This window comes from Desmodus rotundus, chromosome 3 (assembly GCF_022682495.2).
Source record: "Desmodus rotundus isolate HL8 chromosome 3, HLdesRot8A.1, whole genome shotgun sequence".
NCBI lineage: Eukaryota > Metazoa > Chordata > Mammalia > Chiroptera > Phyllostomidae > Desmodus > Desmodus rotundus.
This window is the reverse complement of record NC_071389.1, coordinates 104,978,217-105,004,485: the sequence shown is the minus strand read 5'-3', so window position 1 is coordinate 105,004,485 and position 26,269 is coordinate 104,978,217. Positions and strand designations below refer to the sequence as shown.

The 26,269-nt window shown below is 40.9% G+C and overlaps 1 protein-coding gene across 3 annotated transcripts in view; it reads left to right on the top strand.

Annotated features, from left to right (window-relative positions):
* Positions 1–25,791, top strand: part of B3GLCT (beta 3-glucosyltransferase) — a 133,226-nt gene extending 107,435 nt beyond the window's left edge. For all 3 annotated transcript variants that reach the window (XM_053920712.1, XM_071220985.1, XM_053920711.1), the window contains 2 exons: positions 1,380–1,524; positions 23,151–25,791. In XM_053920712.1, coding sequence (XP_053776687.1) covers positions 1,380–1,524; positions 23,151–23,318 — 313 coding nt within the window. In that variant the 3' untranslated portion in view covers positions 23,319–25,791. The remainder of the gene's footprint in view (positions 1–1,379; positions 1,525–23,150) is intronic.
* The last annotated feature ends 478 nt before the right edge of the window (positions 25,792–26,269 follow it).

The following is a 26,269-nucleotide window of genomic DNA, read 5'->3' as shown; positions in this document are numbered from 1 at the left end:
TACTGTGTGCAAGGTCCTATATTCGGCTGTGGGAATATATGGAGAAATTTTAGACAATTTTGCCTTCAAGAGTGTCATTGCTCTTCTGGATTGGGGGCAGGGAGAGGGGTTTTCAGGAACTACTATAAAGGACACAGACAAAACGAAGGGGGAGGGTGGGGGCGAGGGAGGGAGGTGGGTTTAACTGGGGTTGGGTGGAGGGGTGGGGAGAAAATTCAGACAACTGTAATTGAACAACAATAAAAAAATAAAAATAAAAAAAAGAGTGTCATTGTTTATTGGGAATGAAGTTGCAAACCATATTTATATCTTTAGCCCTATCACTATTGGGTTATTCATGATTTGAGATGATCTGTTACCACCCTAGGACCAGAATAAAAACCAGAAATCAATCTGTATATTAAAAGGGGGAGAATTTATTTCAGGAACTTGGTACAAAGTTCTGGAAAAGGGCCAGAGGAATAAAAGGGAGCAGTGGCCTTGCCTCTAGGTTGGTAACCATAGGAAGCTGTTACTGCTCCTACAGCTGGAGGAGCAAAGCAAGTGCCATCTTCTGGAGCCCATGTTTGTGGGCTGCTGTTGGTCATGACGCTGGATGAAATCAAACCAGGACTAGCCCCTTGCTACTGCTGTGGGCTGCCACCAACGTTCTGCCGGAGTCTGTGGCTGCCTCCATGCCCTGCCTCTGCCCAGAGACTGCAGGAGCCAGAGGCAGATGGTCTGCCCCAGGGTTGTGCCCTTGTAAGAATGGAGCCAGGACTGGCTGGTGAGGGAGTTTGGAAAGGCAGGAATAGATGCAAGTCCCACCAGAAAGTACCCTTTACATTAGGCCAAACACTGTCAGAGCACTGTTTGAGACAAACAAGTCTCTCTTCCTCCCTCTCTTTTTCTTTTCTCTCTTTCTCAAAATCACCATATGAAAGCTTCTGTAGACTGGAGTCACTCAGACAATGCATGGCTTTTCAGTTAGATTTGATCTCATTGTCTGTCATCACCTGTGTGAGTGAGATACCTTGTTTTTGGGGGCCCATCTACCTGCTGGGAGTGTGGGCGGATTTTGTTATTGATCTCACTGTGATTTTTGGAACTAAGGAATGATTCCAATCTCCAATGGCTTATAAAAAAAGAACATGGCATAGTATTAGCAAGGAATACATAAAGAAATAAGACTACCTGTTAGGTAAACATTTCTTAAGCTTTTCCTTTCATAGAAAGCACGAAAATATTTTCCCCAGAATTTACATTAACTATACAAGATTGCTGATGTCAACATCTTTTCTCTCTATCAAAAATGTGGCCTCGGAATGCTATCTCTTTATTCAGATTCATGGTTTCAAGAAGTGGCTCTAACCCCTTCATCTGCTGTGACTTCCCACTAGAATGGTCTTCAACAGAGAAGCCATCAGGAGACTTCTCACCAGTAAGTGTCGTTGCTACAGCAATGATGCTCCCGATGACATGGTCCTGGGCATGTGCTTCAGTGGTCTGGGAGTCCCTGTGACACACAGCCCTCTCTTCCATCAGGTGAGGAATGGATTTTATTTCTACCTCAGAATGACAAAGGAGGATTTCTTCTCACAGTAGGGTTCTCCTTCTTGCCCATCATGTATTCCTCTGGAAACAGTGTTAAGAACCATGTGGACAGGTTCCACAAGCATCCTTGCTGACTACTGTGTCCAGAGGGTTGCTGTTGTGCCATGGGCAGCATGAAGATGGAAGACAGAAACATCTAGAAAATGAAATGGAGTTTGACCATTACCCTTGCCTGTAGGACAAGGAAAAACTGTTTTTTATTTCCTTTTTATTTTGAGATAAAAATTGATGGCATTTAAGAATTATTAGATGCTGGAAATATGTGGGACTGACTTAATATTGTCCTGTTGGCCACCAAATTGTATGTAATTCTACACTGTCCTCCATTTTCACACTGTCCTTTGGCTGCTTTTTTATTTGTCTCCCCCCCCTTTGGTTGCTATTAAACTGAGTAGCTGAACTTTATAAATCTCAATAAGCATGTATTCTAGGGCGTCATAGAAAAGAAGAGACAACATGATGTTTACCAGGGTGAACACAATAGCTTCACTATATTGCAGGTTAGGGTTGTAGAATGGAATCCTTCTGCGTTACTTTTAGTCGTTTTTTAAGAATCAGGTTTGGTGGATGTTCTGGTATTGTAAGAATAATAACAGATGCACTGGCTCTAAAAATAAGTATAGCCTATACCCACTTAGTACTCTTCTTCAAGAAATACAAAGCTTTTTGAAATTTGAAATGTAAAAATGCATGTATATCTTAAGTGCCCTCCCTTATATTGAAAATTTAGTCTTTATGCTTTATTTAGTAACCATCAGCAAATGCTTTCATAGCAGTATAGAAAATTGAGCATGACAGAAATAGCACAGTAGAAAATGGTGTGAACAAGGCAAAAAGGTGTTTGCATCATCAAGAAGGCAGAATCCATTTCTGCATTTTTGTAGACTACAAGGGAGGATAAAAATAAATCTTTAATAATAAGAAGTGTATGAGAAACCTCCTTCCTGGTACCAGTGAGGAGGTACTTATACATCTTTTAAAAGCTGGAGCTGTCTTACCCATTTTAAGTCTATGGGTTGTGCTATGATCTCTTAGATTCTCACTCTCTCTCTTGCTCTGTCTCATGTTTCTCTCATAGAGAAGGAAGGGTGATCAAACTGTTGGTGTATAAGGGAAATAATTTATCATTGTTAATATGATGCCTTAGATTTTTATGACAGTCTTTTTCACTTAGGGAAAGAATACATGAATAAATAAAATTATAAGGAAGAAAGGAAAATTATCCTTAAGTGAAAGTCCTTTGAAGATAATTTTAAAAATATTTGTTGTTTACTACATTTTAAAACTCTTGATTTTTGTAGTTTACATAATAAATTTTAAACCTTTCCAAAATCATAAAATGTACTTAAACCCTGTCCTCCCAACAGGTATTGTGATGCCTTTCTGTTCCTTAGCCCCTTTTAGAGAGTTCCCTGTGATTTGGATATGAGGTACTTTCCATTTGTAAGATGTGAACACTGATCCAAACACTCTACTTGTTCATACTGAGAAAGAGACATGAGGCAGAGAGAGAAAATCTGGGATTCCTGATGAGTTAGCGATACAGTGGACATTGGAAGCAGTCCCACATGCAGAGTAGCCTAGGCCACTTCCCTTCTCTTTTTAGTCAGGGAAGGCTATGGAGAAATTACAGGTCTAGAAGGGCACTTCAAGGAGTATCTATCCTAGTATATCCTTTTGTTAAAAGCAAAGTATCTAGAGCACGTGCTTTTCTGTTCTTCCAAAATTATATGCCACTCTTGGGTATGGCAGCATGCAATGCAGTGAACTCTGTGCACAAAATTGTCAAATAACCACTTCCAGACTGTGGAAATCAACCAAGAGCACTGAGAAGCATTTACTGCTGAAAAACTACCACAGTTTTTGGTAAATACAACAGCCTCTGAGGCCTTCTGAGTCATTTTTGCTAGAAGTCCCGCCAGTTTTGCCAGTATGAGCCCAGATGGAGAGAGCACCAGCTTTACCATCAGAATGGGTGGACTCCATTTAGAGAGTGAGAAATGAAACTAAAATTGTCAACTAAAGTTGTCAAATTTGATAGGAAACAAGAAAAACCTGTACCTTTACTGATCTGAAGTTGCAATCTCAGATACAGTGAAGGGTGTATTAGCCAATACCCTGGAAATAAGAGAGCAAGAGTATGACTAGGAAAGCTCTCCACAATTCTCTGGCCTGCTCGGAAACTGTGTGCACACGTGTAGGAACATGGATGAGCCCAGCAGAAAGTAAAAAACCGACACATATCTGTAAGCCCACTGAAGCTTTGAATGCTCTTTCCAGCCCACATATTGATAGAAGCCTTAGTGGCTTGAGGTGTTTGAACACAACCTCTGTCTATATCATAAGTTGACCACTAAGCTATTCAAGCACAGGGATGAATTCTGGCAAGTCACACTAAAAAGAAAAAGTAAAAACGAAATTTGAATGGATATACCAGAAGCTACACACTGAAGGAAGGAAGATTCCACAATGTAAGTCCAGGCAAGTTATTTTAAGAAATGTAGTAAAAGTAAATAGATTTTTGAGTAGGTCTAATACATTATATAAAATAACCAGTTTCCAGATTATTATGGGGCAAGCAAAGAGACATACTCAGTAAAATGTAGTCAACAGAAACTGACTTTGAATGGGACCAGATGCTAGAATTGATAGGCAAAGATTTCAAAGGATTTAATAAAACTAAGGCACAGAATTAAAGGAAACAATGTTCATAGAATTAAAGGAAAATATGATAGCAATGACTCAACAAACAGCAAATCTGAATAGAAAAATGGAAACTGTGATAATGAACCAAATGAAAATCCTATAGTTATAACACCTAATAACTGAAATGAGACATTCTCTAGATGTATTTAAGAGTAGATTTGAGAGGGCAGAAGAAACTGAATTTGAAGGCAAACCAATAGGAGTTATCCAATCCAAAGAATAGAGAGGAAAAAAGACTGGAAACAAATGGACAGAGCCTCCTCAGGAACATGGGTAAACCATAAAGTGTATCAACATACACTTAATGAGAGTACTAAAAAGAGAAGGGAGAGAGAATTGGACAAAATATAAAAGGTCATTTGAAGAAATAAGAATTGAAACATCCAAAATGTAATGAAAACATTAATATATAGATCCAAGGAGCTCAACAAAGTTCAAGTAGGATAATTATAAAAAGAATCACACATGGGAGAGTGATGATGGCGAGGTAGGTGGGAGTGTGGCCCAGTTCTCCCTGTGCCCAGCTGGAACACCTAACTGATCTTCTCAGGAACAGAGTGAACAGCCAACAGAATCCCAGCTTATATGAAGTTTGGAGGCAAACAATTGCAGAGGACATTGAAAAACAGATGGTAAGGAGATTGTGCTGGGACAGTAAGGTCCCTGGGATCTGCGTGGAGACATAGGTTGCTGTGTCCCCCAGCCCGGCACCTGCTGCAGGATATGGGGAGGAGAATTAGATCACCAGCTCCCTCCCCTACCAGAGCAGGGAGGGCAGCGGGCACCAGGAAGGTCCTGGACACCGGAAGTCGCTGGGGGGAATAGAGATGAAGTGGGAGACACACAGAGGCAGTATACATCTGCTGGGACTGTGGACACTGGCACCAGAGATATTGGGGTGCAAGGCAACATCTGGAGAAAGGAGGAGTTGGGCCGTGTCAGACCCTGACTCGGATAGTCTCCAGACTGGTTGGAAAGTTGGGCTGTGTGAAAAGCCGTGCACTTGTTAAGAACAGTGGGCAGCTGCTTCGTGAGGAACACTTGAGCAGCGGCTGGCTCACCTGAGGGTGGTTTGAGCTGTGAGCACCCAGAGACTGAGTGGCTAATGGGGCCATGAGCCTGAGACTGAATGGCTGGTTTGAATTGTGCGCCAGAGCTTGACTCACGCAGAGTGCCGAGAGACTGTGTGGCTGATTGGAACAGTGCCTGAGCTTGACTCGCACTGTGTGCCCAGAGATTGAGTGACTGAATGGAACCATGCGCTGGAGTTTGACTCACACTGCGCACCCAGAAACTGGGTGGCTGATTTGAGCCTGGCAACTCATGGAGGACCTGGGCCAGAGGCTGGGCATCTGTGAATATAGTGGCCCAAACCTGGTCCCCATCTTCTCAAAACCATAGGAAGGGATAAAAGCGAAGCCCAGCCCCCCTCTTCCTGTGGCATCCAGGAAGACCAGCAGAACTTGCTGAACAGTTTTAAAGTCAGCAGGAGGCTTATTTTTTTTCTTCCCTCTCTTTTTTTCCTTTTTCTTCTTCCCCCAAGTGAAACAATAAGACATGGAGTTATGAAAGGTCCAGAAACTGATCCAAAGGGGGAGCACAAGGCTAACCCCCCAAACTGGGAAACTGAGACAAATGTCCCTTTGCTATCCCATAGAGCTGGTATTTTATTATGTGTATTATTATTATCTTTTCCTTATTTTTACTACTTTTATTAGTATTTTTTACATTTCTTTTCCTTATGTTTAGTTTTACTCGTTTTATTTCTCTGTTTAATTGCATTGTTTGACTGGTTTTCCTTATTCTGTCTTTATTGCATTTTAATTTTCCTTCCTTCACTTCATTTGTGTTCCAATAATGCACTACTCTTGATCATGTACTTTCTGTTCTGGTTATCCAGATCATATATATCTTGATATTATTGTTGTTCCAGTACCATTATAAATAATTGTTGTTCCATATGATTGTAAATACTGCACAGCAACCCTCCATGATCTTAGCCCACTTCACTTTATTCCTGAGCATTATTATTGTTGTGGTTAACTCTGTTCTCTCTCACACTATGCCTACATTCTATCCTTTACTCCCACTATATCTCAGCATCCAACCTTGCACAAGCGCTGTTTTCTGGATTCAGCTCACAATCATCCTCCCCTTTAACAAGAGTCTTATCTCTCTTCCACCTTTTATAAAAAGTGGCTCATTAGATGAAATACCACAGTTAACACTATACTTATCCAAAGAATCTCCTATCTCTTCTTTACTTGCTGGTACTTTCAATACCATAAAATACTCTCCTACTGTCTTAATCCATTTTGCCTACCTCCTACCAGTGATCACATACAAGAATAGGTGGGAGCTATGGACATCCGTATACCTGCTGGAGGTGAGAAACCACCAACAAAGGAACCACCAAAAGATACAAACCCAAGTACAAGAGAGCCCACACAAACAGAGGAAAGGGCAAACCAAGAGCATCCAGACAAGGAGTTCAAAGGTACCACAACACTGAATATAGGGAACTGTTCCATGCGTGGGAAATGTGGCCCAGCCCCCACTTGGAATAGCCAGTGGGGAGCCAGGTTCGGCGGGCAGGACCCATGCCCATGGATAGGTTCTCTCATGTGGACTTTTGCTTGCAGCTGGCGAGAAACCTAGTGTTCTGTCCCAGTCCATATCCAGATAATCCTTTCACGGGTGTCTTCTAGCGGCGAGCACCCCTGTGGCTTTTAACTGCTCAACCTGTGCCCGCAAAATTGTGGCAGATATTTGGGAGAGGGAGCAAGGCTCCTGCTTACTAAAGAGGGTACAGATGTAAAGCGGTTGCAAGAGAGAGCCACCTAGGAAGAAATCCCCTTTTCTCTGAAATCCAACACATCCGATGACCTTCCCTAAAAGCACTTGGTGTTGTTTACCCTTACCTGGGCTGATGCACACACTCCAACCAAGTTGGTGTGTTGACCACAACTGCGGCTCGTAGCCCTGGGTCCCTGTCCCTGGGAGCCAGATGATGCGGATCCTGCCCAGCAGGATCCTGTGTTGTGGCAGCAGTAGACAAATACACACGGACTACAGAAATCTTGTGGAGAAAACGGGACTGCACGGCCGCTCTCTAAATCAGAGAGAGGGGGAAAGGGCTAGAGAGAGCCCAAGAGAGAGAGCTGATTCGTGCCTGGACAGGCTTTTATTGCTTTTCTGGGCACATTACATCAAGGATGGTCCTCATTTATTATGCATAGGTTCACTGTAGGTGATTAGCTTTTACAGACAACAAAAGACAGAATGCTGCTAATTACTTCAAACAGAAGGATATTACAGATCAAAGGGGAAAGTGGTTGAACTTGTTACATTCCATACTTGGGAGGTTTAGCACAGACTTTAGGAAGTTAAAGATACTTTGGTAAACATTTGCTGCTTCAATTCAGGGTGAGGGAGTTTTAGCAAGAGCAAGCCTCATAACAGTCTAGGTATAATGCAGGCCTGATTCCCCACGAGAGAACCTATCCGTGGGCATGGGTCCTGCTCACCGAACCTCGCTCCCCACTGGCTTTTCCGAGTGTGGACTGGGCCATATTTCCCACATGTGGAACGGTTCCCTATAACTGAACCCCATAGAATTCCTATCATAGAAGTTCACCCTACAAAGACAGCAAAGTGAAACATCAGGAAGTGCAGAAACAAACAAAAAGAGTCAACTAAAATGGGGAGAAAAAAAAATGCAATCCAAAGGACTGGAAGACTGCCCACTAAAAGAGCTACATAAAATGGAGGTAAGCAAACTATCAGATATAGAACTCAAAATACTAGTTGTAAAGATGGACAAGGAACTCACAGACAACTACAAGGAACTGAGTGAGAACTACAACAGTATGAAAAAAGAAATAGAAACTATAAACAAAAAAGAGTAAGAAATAAACAATGAAATCTCAGAAATAAAAAACACACTAGAAGGAATTACAAGAGGGCTAGGTGAAGCAGAGGATCTGGATGAAGCAGATGATCGAATCAGTGAGCTGGAGGACAAAGTAGGAAAAAACACCCAGGAAGAGCAAGAAAATGAAAAGCAACTCAGAAAGTATGAAGACATGGTAAAGGAACTGCAGGACAATAGGAAACATACTAATATCCATATAATGGGGACACCAGAAGGACAAGGAGAAGAGCAAGGGATAGAAAACCTGTTTGAAAAGGTAATGATGGAAAACTTCCCAAATTTGATGAGAGAAAAAGTCACACAAATCCAGGAAACACAGAGAATCCCAATCAAGAGGACTGCAAAGAGGCCCACTGCAAGACACATTGTAATTAAAATGGCAGAATTCCAAGACAAAGAGAGGATCTTGAAGGCAGCAAGGGAGAAACAAGAAGTAACATACAGGGGAGCCCCAATAAGTTTAGCAGCTGACATCTCAATGGAAATGCTCCAAGCCAGAAGAGAATGACAAAAAATATTCCAAGTAATGAGAACCGGGAGAACCAAGATGGCGGCGTAGGTAGACACACTGTGCCTCCTCGCACAACCAGAACTGACAGAAAATTGAACGGCAAGGAAGTCCGACACCAAGGAGATAAAAAATAAACATTCATCCAAACCGGTAGGAGGGGCGGAGAAGGGCAGCTGGGGCGGAGAGGACTCGCGTTGCCATGGCGGGACCGAGACTGGCAGAGTGTGGGATGAACGGGGAAGGCAGTCCGACCTCTAGCAGACCCTGCGGCCCCACATTCGCACACAGATAAACCGAGAGGGCCAGACTCAGAGTGGCGGAGAACGGGGCAGGCAGAGCAGTGGGTAGCAGACCCCGCAGCCCCACATTCGTGCATAAATAAACCAGACAAACGGTGGGGAGCAAAGCAGACCGTGCAACCCAGGGCTCCAGCGTGGGGAAATAAAGCCTCAAACATCTGATTGAAAATGCCCATTGGGGGTTGGCGCAGCAGCAGGAGAGACTCCCAGCCTCACGGGAGGGGTCGTTGGAGAGACACACAGGGGCCTGGAGTATGCATGGGCCCACCCACTTGGGGGCCAGCACCAGAGGGGCCCAGTTTGATTGTGGGTAGCAGAGGGAGTGACTGAAATCCCGCAGAGAGTGGAGCGGGTGCCATTACTCCCTCTCGGCCCCCCGCCCACATATAGCGTCACAGCAGAGCGACCAGCCTTACCCTGCCCTGAGGAACACCTAAAGCTCCGCCCCTTTAAGTACCAGAAGCACCAAGACAAAAAAAAAAATGGCCCAAATGACAGAACACTTCAAAGCTCCAGAAATAATTCAACTAAGGAGCGAACAGATAGCCAAGCTATCAGATGCACAGTTCAAAACACTGGTAATCAGGAACCTCACAGAATTGGTTGAATTTGGTTGAAAACTAGATGAAAAAATGAAGGCTATGCTAAGAGAAACAAAGGAAAATGTACAGGGAACCAATAGTGAGGTGAAGGAAACTGGGACTCAAATCAATGGGTGTGGACCAGAAGGAAGAAAGAAACATCCAACCAGAAAAGAATGAAGAAACAAGAAGTTGGAAAAATGAGGAGAGGCTTAGGAACCTCCAGGACATCTTGCAATGTTCCAACATCCGAATTATAGGGGTGCCAGAAGGAGAAGAGGAAGAACAAAAAATTGAAAACTTATTTGAACAAATAATGAAGGAGAACTTCCCTAATCTGGTCAAAGAAATAGACTTCCAGGAAGTCCAGGAGGCTCAGAGAGTCCCAAAGAAGCTGGACCCAAGGAGGAACACACCAAGGTACATCATAATTACATTACCTAAGAATAAACAGAAGGAGAGAATCTTAGAAGCAGCAAGAGAAAAGGACACAGTTACCTACAAAGGAGTTCCCATAAGACTGTCAGCTGATTTCTCAAAAGAGACCTTACAGGCAAGAAGGGACTGGCAAGAAGTATTCCAAGTCATGAAAGGCAAGGGCCTACATCCAAGATTGCTCTATCCAGCAAAGCTATCATTTAGAATGGAAGGGAAGATAAAGTGCTTCTCAGAGAAGGTCAAGTTAAAGGAGTTCATCATCACTAAGCCCTTATATGAAATGTTAAAGGGACTTATCTAAGAAAAAGAAGATAAAAAATATGAACAGTAAAAATGACAGCAAACTCACAATTATTAACAACCACACCTAAAACGAAAACAAAAGCAAACTAAGCAAACAACTAGAACAGGCACGGAACCACAGAAATGGAGCTCACATGGAGGGTTATCAACAGAGGAGTGGGAGGGGGAGAGAGGGGGGAAAGGTACAGAGAATAAGTAGCATAAATGATAGGTGGAAAATAGACAGGGGGAGGGTAAGAATAGTGTAGGAAATGTAGAAGCCAAAAAACTTATAACTTTGACCCATGGACATGAACTATAGAGGGCGAATGTGGGAGGAAGGGAGTGGGCAGGATTGAGTGGAGTGGGGGGGCAGAATGGGACAACTGTAATAGCATAATCAATAAATATATTTTTTAAATGTAAAAAAAAAAAAAGTGAACCAGAGGCCTGCAACCAAGACTACTTTACCCAGCCATGCTCTCAATCCAGATGGAAGGCCCAGTAAAGAGCTTCCCACACAAAAGAAATCTAAAAGAATACACCTCCTTCAATCTAGCACTGTAAGACATGCTAAAGGGTCTGCTTTAAGAACAGAAAAAAATAAAAGTGAGAGAGAGGGGAACACACATATGAAAAAATGGCAATGAATAAGTACCCATCAATAAATAATAATGTTCAGTGTAAATGGATTCAATGCTTCAGTCAAAAGACAGAATAGCTGAATGGATTAGAAATCATGACCCAGCATGGATGAAACTGGAGAGCATTATGCTAAGTGAAATAAGCCAGGAGGTGAGGTACAAATACCATATGATCTAACCTTTATCTGGAACATAATCAAGAGAGGAAAGAAGTAAACAAAATATAACCTGAAACATTGAAGTTAAGAACAATCTAACAATATCCAGAGGGAAGGGGTAAAGGGACAGTGGGGAGAAGGGTTTTCAGGAACTACTATGAACGACACATGGACAAAACTAAGAGGGAGGGTGGAAGCAGGGGAAGGAGAAGGGTTTGGCTGGGGTGGGGTAGAGGGGTAGGGAGAAAATGCAGACAACAGCAATTGAACAACAATAAAATAAGTAAAAAAAAAAAGAAAAGAAAAGAAATCATGACCCACATACGCTGCCTACAAGAGACCCACCACAGACTGAAAGTGAAGGGCTGGAAAGAAATACTCCAAGCAAATGGACAGGAAAAAAGAAAAAAGCCAGGGTAGCAATACTAATAGTAGACAAAATAAACTTTAAAAAAAAGGCCATAAAAAGAGACCCAGAAGGTAAGTTCATAATACTCAATGGAAGAATCCATCAAGAAGACATAAACGTTGTAAATATATATGCACCCAACATAGGAGCACCCAAATACATAGATGAAATCTTGGAAGAATTCAAGAAAGATATTGACAGCAACACAATTATCATAGGGGATTTCACCACCCCATACTCAACAAAGGATCTTCCAAACAAAATATCAACAAAGATATTGCAGCATTGAACAATGTCCTAGATCAAGTGGAATTAACTCTTATGTATAGAGCTTTTCATCCCAAACAAGCAAAATATACATTCTTTTCAAATGCACATGAAACATTTCCAAAGATATATCACATGACAGGACACAAAAAAATTCTCAACAACTTAAAGAAAGTTGAAATCATATCAGGCATTTTCTCTGAACACAAGGGACTGAAACTACAAACCAACACCAAAGGAAAAAATTCAAAAACACTCACTCATAGAGATTGAACAGCACGCTATTAAACAATGAATGGGTCAAGAAAGAGATCAAGGAAGAAATCAAAAAGTTTCTGGAAACAAATGAAAATGAACTAACAACAACCCAAACTATGGAAGAGAGCAAAGGCAGTCCTGAGAGGGAAGTTCATAGTGCTACAGGCCTACCTAAAATAAACAGACACATTTCAAATAAACAACCTAACCCTATGCCTACAAGAACTCGAGGAACAACAAAAAAAGCAGCCCAGAGCAAGTAGAAGGGAGGAAATAACCAAGATCAGAGCAGAATTAAACGACATAGAGACTAAAAACACCATCCTAAGGATCAATAAATCCAAGAGCTGTTTCTTTGAAAAGATAAATAAAATCACAAGTCTTTGAGCAGGCTCATCAAGAAAAAAAGAGAGAGGACCGAAATAAACACAATCAGAAATGAAAGAGGAGAGATTACAACTGATACAAAGGAAATACAAAGGATTGTAAAGTCACTACGAGGAACTATATGCCAAGAAATTTGAAAACCTAGATGAAATGGACACATTTCTGGAAAAATATAACCTTCCAAAACTCAATGAAGAAGAAGCAGAAAGCCCAAAGAGGCCAATAAGAGCAGACAAAATTGAAGCAGTAATCAAAAAACTCCCAACACACAAAAGCCCTGGACCAGATGGTTTCACAGGATAATTCTACAAAGCATTTAAGGAACAGCTAACCCCTATCCTTCACATACTATTCCAAAAAATCCAAGAACATGGAAGACTCCCAAACTCTTTTTATGAAGCCAACATCATCCTAATCCCAAAACCAGATAAAGACATAAGAAAGAAAGAAAACTTCAGGCCAATATCACTGATGAACACATATGCTAAAATCCTCAAGAAAATATTGGCTAACTGCATCCAGCAATACATTAAAAAGATCATACACCACGACCAAGTGGGATTCATCCCAGGGATGCAAGGATGGTACAATATTCACAAGGCAATAAACATAATACACCACATAAACAACAGCAAAGACAAAAATCACATGATCATATCAATAGATGCGGAAAAAGCATTTGATAAGATACAGCACCCATTTCTGATAAAAACACTCAGCGAAGTGGGAATAGAGGGAGCATTCCTCAACATAATACAGGCCATATATGAGAGACCTACAGCCAACATCATACTCAATGGACCAAAACTTAGAGCTTTCCCACTAAGATCAGGAACAAGACAAGGATGCCCTCTCTCACCACTCCTATTCAACACAGTATTTGAAGTCCTGGCCACAGCAATCAGACAAGAAGAAGAAACAAAGGTATCCAAATTGGAAAAGAGGAAATGAAACTGTCACTGTTTGTAGATGACATGATAGTGTAAATGGAAAATCCTATGGAATCCACAAAAAAAGTACTCGATCTAAGAAATGAATTTGGCAAAACAGCTGGACACAAAGTCAATACTCAGAAGTCAAAGGTATTCCTGTATACCAAAAATGAAACAGCAGAAAGAGAAATCAGGAAAAAAAATCCCACTTGGTAGAGCACAAGAAAAATAAAGTGCCTAGGAATAAACCTAACCAAGGAGGTAAAAGACCTGTACTCAGAAAACTACACAACACTGAAGAAAAAAGTTATGGAAGACACAAATAAATGGAAGCATGTACCATGCTCATGGATTGGAAGAATTAACATCATCAAAATGGCCATACTACCCAAAGCAATTTATAGATTCAGTGCAATCCCTATTAGAGTACCCATTTCATATTTCACAGATATAGAACAAACATTTCAGAAATTTATATGGAACCATAAATGACACTCAATAGCTGCAGCAAGTTTGAGAAAGAAAAACAAAGCAGGGGGGATCACAATACCTGATATCAACTCTATTAGAAGGCCACTGTAATCAAATCAGCTGGGCTCTGGCATAAAAACAGGCACATAGACCAATGGAACAGAACAGAGAGTCCAGAAATAAACCCAAGTCTTTACGGTCAATTAATATTTGACAAAGGAGGCAGGAGCATAAATTGGAGCAAAAACAACCTCTTCAACAAATAGTGTTGGGAGATCTGGATAGCTGTGTGCAAAAAAATGAAACTTGATCATCAACTTACACCATACACAAAAATAAATTCAAGGTGGTTAAAAGACTTAGATATAAGTCATAACACCATAACAGTCCTAGAGGAAAACATTGGCAGGAAAATCTCAGACATTCCACAGAACAACATCCTCACAGAAACATCCCCTAAAGCAAGGGACATAAAAGAACGAAGAAACAAATGGGACCTCATTAAAATAAAATGCTTCTGCATGGTAAAGAAAACAGCATTAAAATAAAAAGAGAACCAACAGTATGGGAAAACATATTTGCCAATGATAACTTCAGACAAGGGCCTGATCTCTAAAATATATAAAGAACTCACATGACTGCACTCCAGGAAGACAAACAACCCAATTAAAAAATGGACAAAGAACTTGAACAGACACTTCTCCAAGGAAGACATACAGAAAGCCCAGAGACGTATGAAAAGATGCTCAGCATCACTAGCCATCAGAGAGATGCAAATTAAAACCACAATGAGGTACCATGTCACAGCAGTCAGAGTGGCCAACATAAACAAATCCGCAAACAAATGTTGGAGAGGATGCGGAGAAAAGGGAACCCTAGTGCACTGTTGGTGGGAATGCAGACTGGTGAGGCCAGTGTGGAAAACAGTATGGAATTTCCTCAGAAAACTAAAAATGGAACTTCCCTTTGACCCAGCAATTCTGCTGTTGGGATTATAACCTGAGAACCCTTAAACACCATTCCAAAAGAACCTGTGCACCCCAATGTTCATAGCAGCCCAATTTACAATAGCCAAGTACTGGAACCAACCTAAGTGCCCATCAGCAAATGAGTGGATGAAAAAAACTATGGTACATTTACACAATGGAGTTCTATGCAGCAGAGAGAAAGAAGGAGCTTATACCGTTTGCAACATCATGGATGGAATTGGAGAGCATTATGCTAAGTGAAATAAGCCAGGCGGTGAGGGACAAATACCATATGATCTCACGTTTAACTGGAACATAATCAACAAGAGAAAAAAGCAAACAAAATATAACCAGAAACATTGAAGTTAAGAAGAATCTAACAATAGCCAGAAGGTAGTGGGGAGGCAACAGTGGGGAGAGGGGTGTACAGGAACTAGTATAAAGGACAAATGGACAAAATCAAGGGGAAGCGTGGAGGTGGGGGAGGGAGGTGGGTTCGGCTGCGGTGGGGAGGAACGATTGGGAGAAAATGCAGACACCTGTAATTGAATAACCATATAAAAATTTTTAAAAAGAAAAAAAAGCATACAAAATATAACCAGAGATATTGAAGTTAAGAATAATGTAACAATAGCCAGAGGGGAGTGGGGAGGAGGGTTTACAGGAAATACTATAAAGGACAGAAGGAGAAAATCAAGGGGGAGGGTGTAGGTGGGGTAGGGAGGTGGGTTCAGATGGGTTGGGGTGGAGGGATGGGGAGAAATGCAGACAATTGCAATTGAATAACTATAAAATTTAAAAAAATAAAAAATAAAAACTAAGTACATTTACACAATGGAATATTATGCAGCAGAAAGAACTCCTCCCTTTTGTGACAGCATGGATGGATCTGGAGAGTATTATGATAAGTGAAATAAAAAAATCAGTGAAAGAAAAATACCATATGATCTTACCTGTCAGAGGACTCTAATGAACAAAATAAATTAATGAAGAAAATAGAACCAGACGCATGGAAAGATGGAACAGACTGACAGTGACCATAGGGGAGGGGAGAGGGAGATAATGGTGGAAAGAAGGGGAAGGGACTAGCAAAGAACTTATAAGAATGATGTACAGACATGGACAATATTATGGAAATTGACTGTGGGAGCAGGGGATGCGATGGGTGGAAGAGGGCAAAGGGGGCAAAATTGGGGCAACCATAATAGAGTAGTAATAAAAAATGATTTTAAAAAAGAAAAAAGAATTATATGGAACCATAAACAACCCTGAATACCTGCTGCAATTTTGAGAAAGAAGGACAAAGTAGGAAGGATCACAATACCTGATATGAAACTGTATTACAAGGCCACTGTAATCAAAACAGTCTGGTACTGTAAAAACAGACAGGCCAATGGAACAGAATAGAGAGCCCAGAAATAAACCCAAGTCTCTACAGTCAATTAATTTTTGAGAAAAGGGGCAGGATAAAATGGAATAAAAAGAGCCTCTTCAACAAATGGTGTTGGGAGAGCTGGACAGCTACATGCAAAAAATGAAAATCGATCACCAACTTACACCATACACAAAAATAAATTCAAGGTGGATAAAAGACTTAAATATAAGTCATGACACCGTAAAAGTCCTAGAGGAGAACATAGGCAGGAAAATCTCAGATATTCCACACAGCAATATTTTCACTGATATGTCCCCTAGAGCAAGGGACATAAAGGAAAGAATAAACAAATGGGACCTCATCAAAATAAAAAGCTTCTGCATGGCTAAAGAAAACAGCATTAAAATGAGAAGAGAACCAATTGTGTGGGAAAACATATTTGCCAATGATACCTCAGATAAGGGTTTGATCTCCAAATTTTATATACAATTCACACAACTGCACTATAGGAAGACAAACAACCCAATTAAAAAATGGACAAAAGACTTGAACAGACACTTCTCCAAGAAGGACATACAGAGGGTCTGGAGACATATGAAAAGATGTTCTGCATCACTGGCCATCAGAGAGATGCAAATTAAAACCACAATGAGATACCATCTCACACTGGTCAGAATGCTCATCATAAACAAAGTAACAAAGAAGTGTTGGAAAGGTTGTGGAGAAAAGGGAACCCTAGTGCACTGTTGGTAGGATTACAGACTGGTGTAACCACTATGGAAAACAGTATGGAATTTCCTCAAAAAACTAAAAATGAACTGCCTTTTGACCCAGCAGTCCCACTGCTATGATTATATCCTAAGAATCCTGAAACACCAATCCAGAAGAATCTATGCTCACGAATGTGCATAGCAGCACAATGTACAATAGTCAAGTGCTGGAAGCAACCTAAGTGCCCATCAGTAAATGAATGGATCAAAAAACCATGGTACATTTACACAATGGAATTCTATGCAGCAGAAAGAAAGAAGGAGCTCCTACTCTTTGTGACAGCATGGCTGGAACTGGAAAGCATTATGCTAAGTGAAATAAGTTAGGTGGTAAAAGACAAATACCACATGATCTCACCTTTAACTGGAACCTAATCAACAAAACAAACAAGCAAGCAAAATATAACCGGAGACGTTGAAATTAAGAACAAACTGGCAGTAACGAGAACGCATAGGAGAGGGGATAGTTGGGGGAAAAGGGTGAAGAGTTTACAGGAACAACTATAAAGGACACATTGACAAAAAAAGGGTGGGTAAAAGCAGGGAAGGGAAATGGGGAAAGCTGGGGTGGGGGGAAAAGGCAGAAAACTGTATTTGAACAATAATAATATTCAAAAGTATTTAATAAACAAAAGAATCACACATGGACATGTAATAGTCAAACTGTTGAAAGACAGTGTAGAAGTGAAAATTGTAAAAACATCAAAAAAAACTAATGAAAATGGAAACAAACGCTAAGAATATTGGCTGATTTTTCATTAGAAATAATTTAAAAGCCTAAAGGAAAATAGAAAAGTAGTAATCAGTCAGTGATTCTATACCCAGTAGAACTTTCCTCCTAAAATGGAAGCGGAGATGAGAGAATCCTTTGCTCATAGACATTTCCTTTGGGCTGAAAGGAAAGGACACCACATGGTAATTTCAATATGTCAGAAGGAATGAAGAATACTGGAAGGGTTAATATGAGGGAAAATATAAAAGAGTGTGCATTTGTATGTATAAATAAGAGAAGAAAAAGTGTATAAACAATTATGGATTGAAAGACTCAATATTGCTATGGTGCAAATTTTCACTGTTGATTCTTTAAATTCATTTTAATTTTATTAATTAATTTAAAATTGACTTCATTTGTTATATCTAAGTGTCCACATGAAATGTTCTGGATCAGAGACAGATTTTTAAATTAAATTCCTCCATTAAATAATAAGCACACCCTGACCCTTCTCTCCCACTGTCCTTTTGACCTGATTTTTTCGTCTAGGGCAATATGATGAGAGCCGGGTAAATTGTCCCTTACAAGTAGCCAGATACCCATAGGCAAAGGACAAGGAAAATTATTTTCTCTGCTTATAAAGATGAAGGTGGCTGCTGTCCCTTTCCTTTCCTTACTCTAGCCCTTTGGTAGGCAAAGAAAATCTGTCCAGGGACCTCATTCTTCCTTGAAATGTAAGTATATCCCTAGGGTAATAGTGTTTAGGTCTTCCTGGCACCTAGGGACTAGTTCAGGGATGTAACCATTGGCCTTCTCCAAGAGATAAGGCAAGTTTACTGTCATTATGGGTCAGAGCAATTAACTAGACAAATAACTACAAATCTTATTCTCATGGCATATGAGATGTTTCTAGTGGGCTGAGCCTTTTTTTTTTCACAAAAATAGAAATTCAGGGAAATTTTCTTTTCCCACACTCCCCAATTGATCTAAAGATTCAGTGCAATTCATATCAAAATTATAGCAGACTTCATAAAAATTGATAATCGCATTCTACAGTGAATATGGAAGTACAAAGCAATTTTTAGAAAGGAGATCAAAATGGGAGGACTTATACTTACAGGTTTTCAAAACTTAGTATAACATTACAATAATCAAGACGATATGAAATTAGTATACAGGTAAACAATGGAACAGGACAGATATTCTAGAAATAAACCCTCCCATTTATGGTAAAGATGCCAAAGCAACCAGTGGGGAATGGAACAAATGGTGCTGGACAATTATATATATCCACATATATAGAACCTTACCACAACCACACACAAAAAATGAACTCAATATCGATCGTAGTACAAAATATCAATACTAAAGCTATACACTTCTGGACTCCAGCCAAGATGGAGGCGTAGGTAGATACACTTTGTGTCCTTGCACAACCAAAAGAAGGATGACAACAAATTTAAAAAGAAAACAACCAGAACCACCAGAAAATTTAACTGTATGGAAGTCTGACAACCAAGGAGTTAAAGAAGAAACATTCATTCAGACCGCTAGGAGGGGCAGAGAAGGGCAGCTGGGTTGGAGAGGATGCATGGCCAGGTGGCGGCTGGAGGATGGGGCAGTCTTACATTCATGTGTGGATAAACCGGGAGGAACAACTGGGGAGTGAGACACACGCAACCCAGGGTTCCAGCCCGGGGAAATAAAGCCTCAAAACCTCTGGCTGCAAAAATCTGTGGGAATTGTGGCAGCAGAAGAAACTCCCAGCCTCACAGGAGAATTTGTTGGAGAGACCCATGGGGCCCTAGAATGTACAAAAACCCACCCACCTGGGAATCAGCACAAGAAGGGCCCAATTTGCTTGTGGGAAGCGGGGGAAGTGCCTGAAAGCTGACTGAGAGCTGAGCAAGGGACATTGTTCCCTTTAAAATGGGCAAAAGATTTGAATAGACAGTTCACTAAAGAAGATATATGAATGGCAAACAAGCACATGAAAAGATGCTCAATATTATCAGTTTTTAGGGAAGTGCAGACAAAAGTCTTTATGAGGCAGCACCATATGTCTCCTAGAATGGCTAAGCAGAAAGATCGTACCAAGTGTTGACGAGGATGTGGAAAACTATCTCTCATCTATTGCTAGTGGGAATATAAAAGATGGTCACTTTGGAAGCATCCTGGCTGTTTCTTAAAAGTTAAACATACATATGGCAAGCAATTTATGACATGGCTCTCAATGGTCCCCTCCTACTGGCGTTCACAGCCTTGTATAATCCCCTTATATAATCCTCTTTAGTGTCGGTCAGTAGAGTATGATGAAGATGATGTGACATCTCTTCTGTAGTTAGGTTACAAAGGGTTGTGACTTCTGTCTTTGTAGCAGACTCCCTATGGCCTTCTTGGCTTGCAAGGTTTGGTGAAACAAGCTGCCCTGACAGCAAAGAGGTAAGGCCCTCCCCAGTCCACCAGCCCTAGAGGAACTGAATACTACCATGACTACCGAGTGAGCCTGGAAGGGGCTTTTTTCTCAGTTGAGCCTCAAATGAGACCCCAGAGCCTAGCTGGCATCTCTGAGAGACTGTGAAGTGGAGCTCCCAGCTAAGTTGTGCCAATTCCTGACCCATGAAAGCTGTGTGATCAGAAATGTGTGGTGTTTGTGTGGTATTTCCACACAGTGCAATATTGCTCAGCAGTTAGAGTATTGAACCACTGATATATGCAACTATGCTAAGCGAAGGAAGCCAGGCACAAAGTATTTATACTGTATGATTTCACTTGTAAGAAAGTTTTAGAAAAGGCAACACTATAGAGAAAAAGCGAATCAGAGGTTTCCTGGGTCTGCCAGTGGGGGCAGGAATTGACTGCAAATGCTTACCAGGGAATTATAGTGTTCTAAAACTGGATTTGTGGTTGCCTAACTGGATATTTACCAAAAATTTTCAAACTGTGTGAATTGTGTGTATATAAATCATACCTGCATATAGCTGTAAAATGTATGTATTCTAAGGAAATACAGTTTTAACCTCCATTTGTTGTACTGTTCAGTATGCTCTAATCTTTGCAGATACACAGGTTTTAATTTTGCCCAATTTGTATGTCCTTGTGCAGTTTGAGTTGTGTCTCTCTTTTCCTGCACATCTGTTCCTAGGGCCTTCCTCATGTGTGACCTCATCTGTTTGGGATTTCCTTTAGGCATTTGGGGCACAGAGATGTGATTATTAGAGGCTGTATAGACTTTGCAATGTTACAGATGCCTCTTTGGATGCACTTTACTTTCTAGTTTTGTGTTATTATTTTCTGTGGCCTCATTTATTGGCATAATTAGCACCTTTGAGAGCTTGCTAGGCCAGCTCTTCCCTTGAATACATGGCTCCTGAAATGCAGTTATCACTTCTGGAATCTACATTGACAGAGGGGAAGACGGTAGGGTGGCTTCAGACTGTAGGTATTTGTGGATCAGTAAAATTATTTTATTAACTTGGAGAAATAAATATAGCTGTAAAACTTCTGATTTTGCAATAAATAAATAAATAAGTAAAGGGAAAGATGTTAACGGAGTTATTTCCTTCCTGTTTGACATGTTTGTATCTTCAACCTTTAATTTTTTTAAAAAAGATTTTATTTTTAGAGACAGGGGAAAAGAGAGGGAGAGAATCATGAATCAGTTGCCTCTCATACACACCCATCTGGAGACTGAACCCACAAGCCAGGCATGTGCCCTGACCAGGGATTGAACCAGCATCCTTTTGTTTTGCGGGATGACACGCAACCAACTGAGCCACACCAGTCAGGGCCAACCTTTCATTTTTAAATGTGAAAAACAAGCAGTGATTTGTTTCCACTCTTCTCTTTCTTCCTTTGGGGCCATTGTGTGTTTATCTGCGAACTGAATTGGGAGTATAATCTCCTCAGGTTTCCTCCACACCAGCAAACTCTCGGAGGGCATTGCTAATAAACATCGCATAGTATATGAACTCCCTTAGCTGATAATCAAGACGTCCCCAACTCAATTAGACTTTACTCCAGTATGTTTTTGTTCTCTGTCTCATTGTCTTTTCCTTTAAATTTCCTTTTAAGTTTTCAACCCCATGAGTGCTTAGACTTTTTAAAGGACAATACAATGGCCAGGGTGAAGGTTCTCCCCCTACCTTACTTTGAAGTCTTCCTCACAGGTATTACTGTTGGAACATTCATTACTGTTGGAACCACACACTACCTCCTAGGGAGGCCAGGGGCCAGAGTACACTGGTTGTGCCAGGGCTGTGTGCTGAGGACCAGCTCAGGTATCCTGCTAGGACACTAGACTAGGGACTGGGCACCAGCCCTCACCCCCATTCCAACATTTGCTAGTCATGCCACCCCAGGGAAGTCACAACTTCTGTGAGCTCTGGTTTCCTCATCTATTAATTAGGGATGAATCATGATAATCTGATCACCTTGCAAGGTTGTCTCAAGGACTGGATAAAATAAAATTTTGATGAATGTATTCTGTGAACCATTCACGAGTTTAAATATTCATAAAAAATTTAAGCAGAATGTAATACAATACTAGCCTAGAGAAGACTTGTTCTTAAAATGTATCACTTCTAATTTGATTAAAGTCAAGACTCTTAGTATCAATAACCCAGTGAGTGACTGTATAACACAGATAGGCTGTATAAATTTATGAGCGAGATGAGCATTGGGAGAAGGTGGATGCTTTGTTTAGAGCAAACAAAATAGGATCTGGTGTCAGTTTCCTTCCAAACCCTGTAGGCTGCTTACTCAGTCTTGTTAATCTAGGCTGTGTATGATTCTGCTTAATTTCATTTCTTAAGTTTAGAGAATTTTGAAATGATGATGCAATAACGTCTTAGGCTCTTGTAAACCATTCTGGGCTACACAAAATGTCCATTCACACTTCTGGAGCCAGAAGAGATATTCAGGTAGGAGGAGAGTGAGTCACTGAGCCCCACATTTGTGCCTCTGAAAGACACACTCATTCCTGATGATACACCAGAGGGACTCAGGCAGAGGGGCACAGGGTCCTGAGAAGGCCCTGCCCCCCCAACTCAGCGCAGTGTGGCTAGAGTTCCTTTAGACAGACCTGGGAAATAGAAATAATTTTTTTGCCTTTTTGCAGAAGTCATAATAAAAATTGAAATAACTTACCTCGGAAAGCCTCCTATTCTATATTTATTACCTGTGGTTGAGGAATCTCCCAGAGGTGTGACTGTGGAACATAGAAGCAAAAAGTGATGCATTTGGGATATTAAAGTAATTGGAGGGGCAAAGGCTAAAAGCCTACAGTGAGAGGGAGCATATTGTTTTAATAGAAGAGATTTTCCTTCTTGCTTGAGATTCCAGTAACTGATAACAAATATTGGAGGAACGCAATTGTTCCATACATTCACATGCTATTCTGGGGCAAGATTGTTCTCAAGGAACAAGCGAGCATAATTCTCTTTTCTTCTTGCAGGCCCGGCCTGTGGATTATCCCGAGGACTACCTTTCTCACCAGGTTCCCATATCCTTCCACAAACACTGGAACATCGACCCAGTGAAGGTTTATGTCACGTGGTTGGCACCCAGTGAGGAAGACAAATCCTGGCCAGAGACACAAAAAGACTTTAAAGAGGAGTTATAAAGCCTGGGGACCTGGGAGCACAGTCTGGGCAGGAAACAGAAGGCGAGACCGCGGCCTTGGTCCTTTGTGCTTTCGTGATGCTACTTGCAAGAGCAATGTGGCTTTGGAAGCTCCCTGACTTTTGGTGGAAATCCTGTATATGGCATTTTTTGAGGGGGGAGGAAAGGGAGTCATAGGGGACACATTTTTTTTTTCTTGGAAAAATACTTGCTTTTGCATTCTGCATTATTGTACCACACAACGATTGCTGTGTGTTTTTCAAGCTGTGACACAGCAGCTTTATCCCTGTCATGGGAAAATAAATGGCACCAGAAGTCTCCTTCCTGTTCCTTCTCTTCATTTAAATGAAGGTTTCAGTTGGGCATGAGACCAGAGAGATGTGACTATCATTCTATATAGAGAGGGACAGAGGGAGAGGGAGAGACAAGGAACGTTGATTGACATGAATATTACAATAGTGTGAACTTTTTAACTGTATTGTTGATGATGAAAATCATTTTCTGTTCCCCTGGTAGGATTAATGCCATGCTAGGGATGATTAATAAAACATCCAAAGAGTCTAGCTATGAAATTCCCTGTAGTCTATACTGAGGGCTGTTATGTTTTATCTCTTTTTCTGTTTGTGGCTCATAAAAGGAGAAGTCGTCTTCTGCGGGAGCTTTTCACATCGTTAGTAGTTCTGCTGTGTTCTGTTTCCCCCGAAGCCCTCTTTTTTTACCTCATCGTAACAGGAAAGTGAACTGGATGCTGCCAGGAAATTGTGTACTAAGTATTTAAAAACAAAGTTGTCATGTTTTATTCAAGTCAGTGAGCTCTATGTAAGTCTCAGGAAGTGCATTAAATTAATTTGTACCTGATGTTTTGCTCTTACTTTTCTTTGAATATTACTTAATGACCCTCTCTTGGCTCAGAATAGATCCCCCTACTAGAGTACTGTGAACCCCCAGCAGGGGTGTCCAACCCTTTGGTATCTCTGGGCCACACTGGAAGAAGAGTTGTCTTGGGCCACACATTAAATACACAAACACTAATGAAAACTGATGAGCAAAATGAAGGTTTTAAGTAAATTTACGATTTTATGTTGGGCCGCATTCATAGCCATCCTGGGCTGCATGAAGCCCGTGGGCCGTGGGTTGGACACCCCTTCCAGGAGGGCCTATTGGAAGGAAAGCACAGTGATTTGGCAATTTTCCTGGTTTCTTAAAGAATGAAATTTGAACATAATATTTTGAATCAGCTTTAATTTTCAAACCATATCTTTACTGTATAGTAATTTAACATTCATTATTTATAAAAAGTACTCTGTCATTTAATGTTTTAATTATGTAATTCAGTTTTCTAAAGGTATTTTGATATGGGTTAAACTAATTTTGGTATAGCAAAATACTTTCTTTTCTTTTTCTAATTAAAAATTGTTATTCATTAAATTTGCTTGTAGTGCTTTATAGCCAAGCACAGGTTTTACAGCCATACCACCAAAAGTACCCATGTGTGAGCTTTGTAACTATATTTTTCTTGTAACTTTAGATTTCACTCCTTTCCAAAATGGTGTGACTGTATTTACCATTTTTCCAATCAGCAAATACCAGTACAGGTATGTTTTCAGTGTCGTCTGAATGTAACCAAAACGTAGGTGTGGCTGCCTGCCACAACAAAAGCCAAACTCATGAGACAGGCGCTGGTGCAAAAGGAAGGAGGTTCATTCAGGTCTCCAGACTTTGGAGAATGGGGACCTCCTGTCTCAAAGACCATTCCCCCTCCCTGCTTATGCCCGCAGTTCTTAGAGGCGTAGGGAGGGCAGGCCTTTTCTTCCTATCCAATTATCTTTCTAGCTTTCGGCATGCTTGGCTCATGTCCATTCATCTTTCTAACTTTTTGGCATGCCGGGGCCCTATCCATTCATCTTTCAAGCTCTTGGTGTGCTCAGTGTAAGTACCTCCCCCTGTGCCATTTTGGCCAATGGAGTAGACTCCCTGGAGCCCTGACTGACTTTGTCCAATTACATGAATGCATTGCATTTCTTTTTTTCTGAGTAGATTTTGTGTTCTGTCCAAGGAATGGACCAGGAAAAGCTGATCTGCTGGGTAGAGGCACCCGATTTAGGTACAGAACAGCCCAAGCTGTTCTGTCAAGCTGTTGCTAATGACTTCAGCATTGTCCTTGCCGCCATCATCATACCTTCATGTCATTTGTTATAATATTCCTCGAGGGCCTGGCTGCCTAGCCTGGTGGAGAACACCCTTCGGTTTTCCTATGCCTGCCTTTACTCATGACACTCAGAAGACAGCATGTGCATTTGATAGCATCGAACCAGCCCCTGTACATGAAGACATATGTTGCGCTTCCTCTGTTACAGTCAGTGCCTTCTCCTGATACCGGACAACCTCCTCGGGTACTTTCAGGTGTTTTGTGAATTTCGTTTGCTTTTTGGAACTATGTAAGTCTAACCACAAATAAAAGGTCTTTGCCTCAAGTTCTGAGCTCTTAAATGTATTCATTAGTCCAGCCTAGAACAGGAGCACGGAGAGTGTGGTGGAGAGGGATTAGAGAACTCAGGAAAAAGTTGGCCGGTCAGTAAACACGGTTTTCAGAGATAAAGTTAATAAAACCATTAGACGTTGAAGATGCTCTTTGGGAATAGGGCAATATCACCATGTAGTTCCTACCTTAAGAACTGAGTTTTGAATCTGTATGTTTCAGGAAAGATATTGTCCTATTCCTATTTCCTTTGCCTTTTTAATGGAACTTTACTTTCAAAAAGCTATTTTTATTCTAGGGATATATCAACAACAAGGAGTTACATGTGGAATAACTGGAATGTTATTTTTGCTTTTTAAGCTATTTCTTGTAATTGGGCCAAAGCAAGTTGTCTGACTATGCAGGAGTTTTTTACATCTTGCAGGTAAGTCAGAAGCCAGACACAAACACTGCCTTCAGAGACTGAGAATATG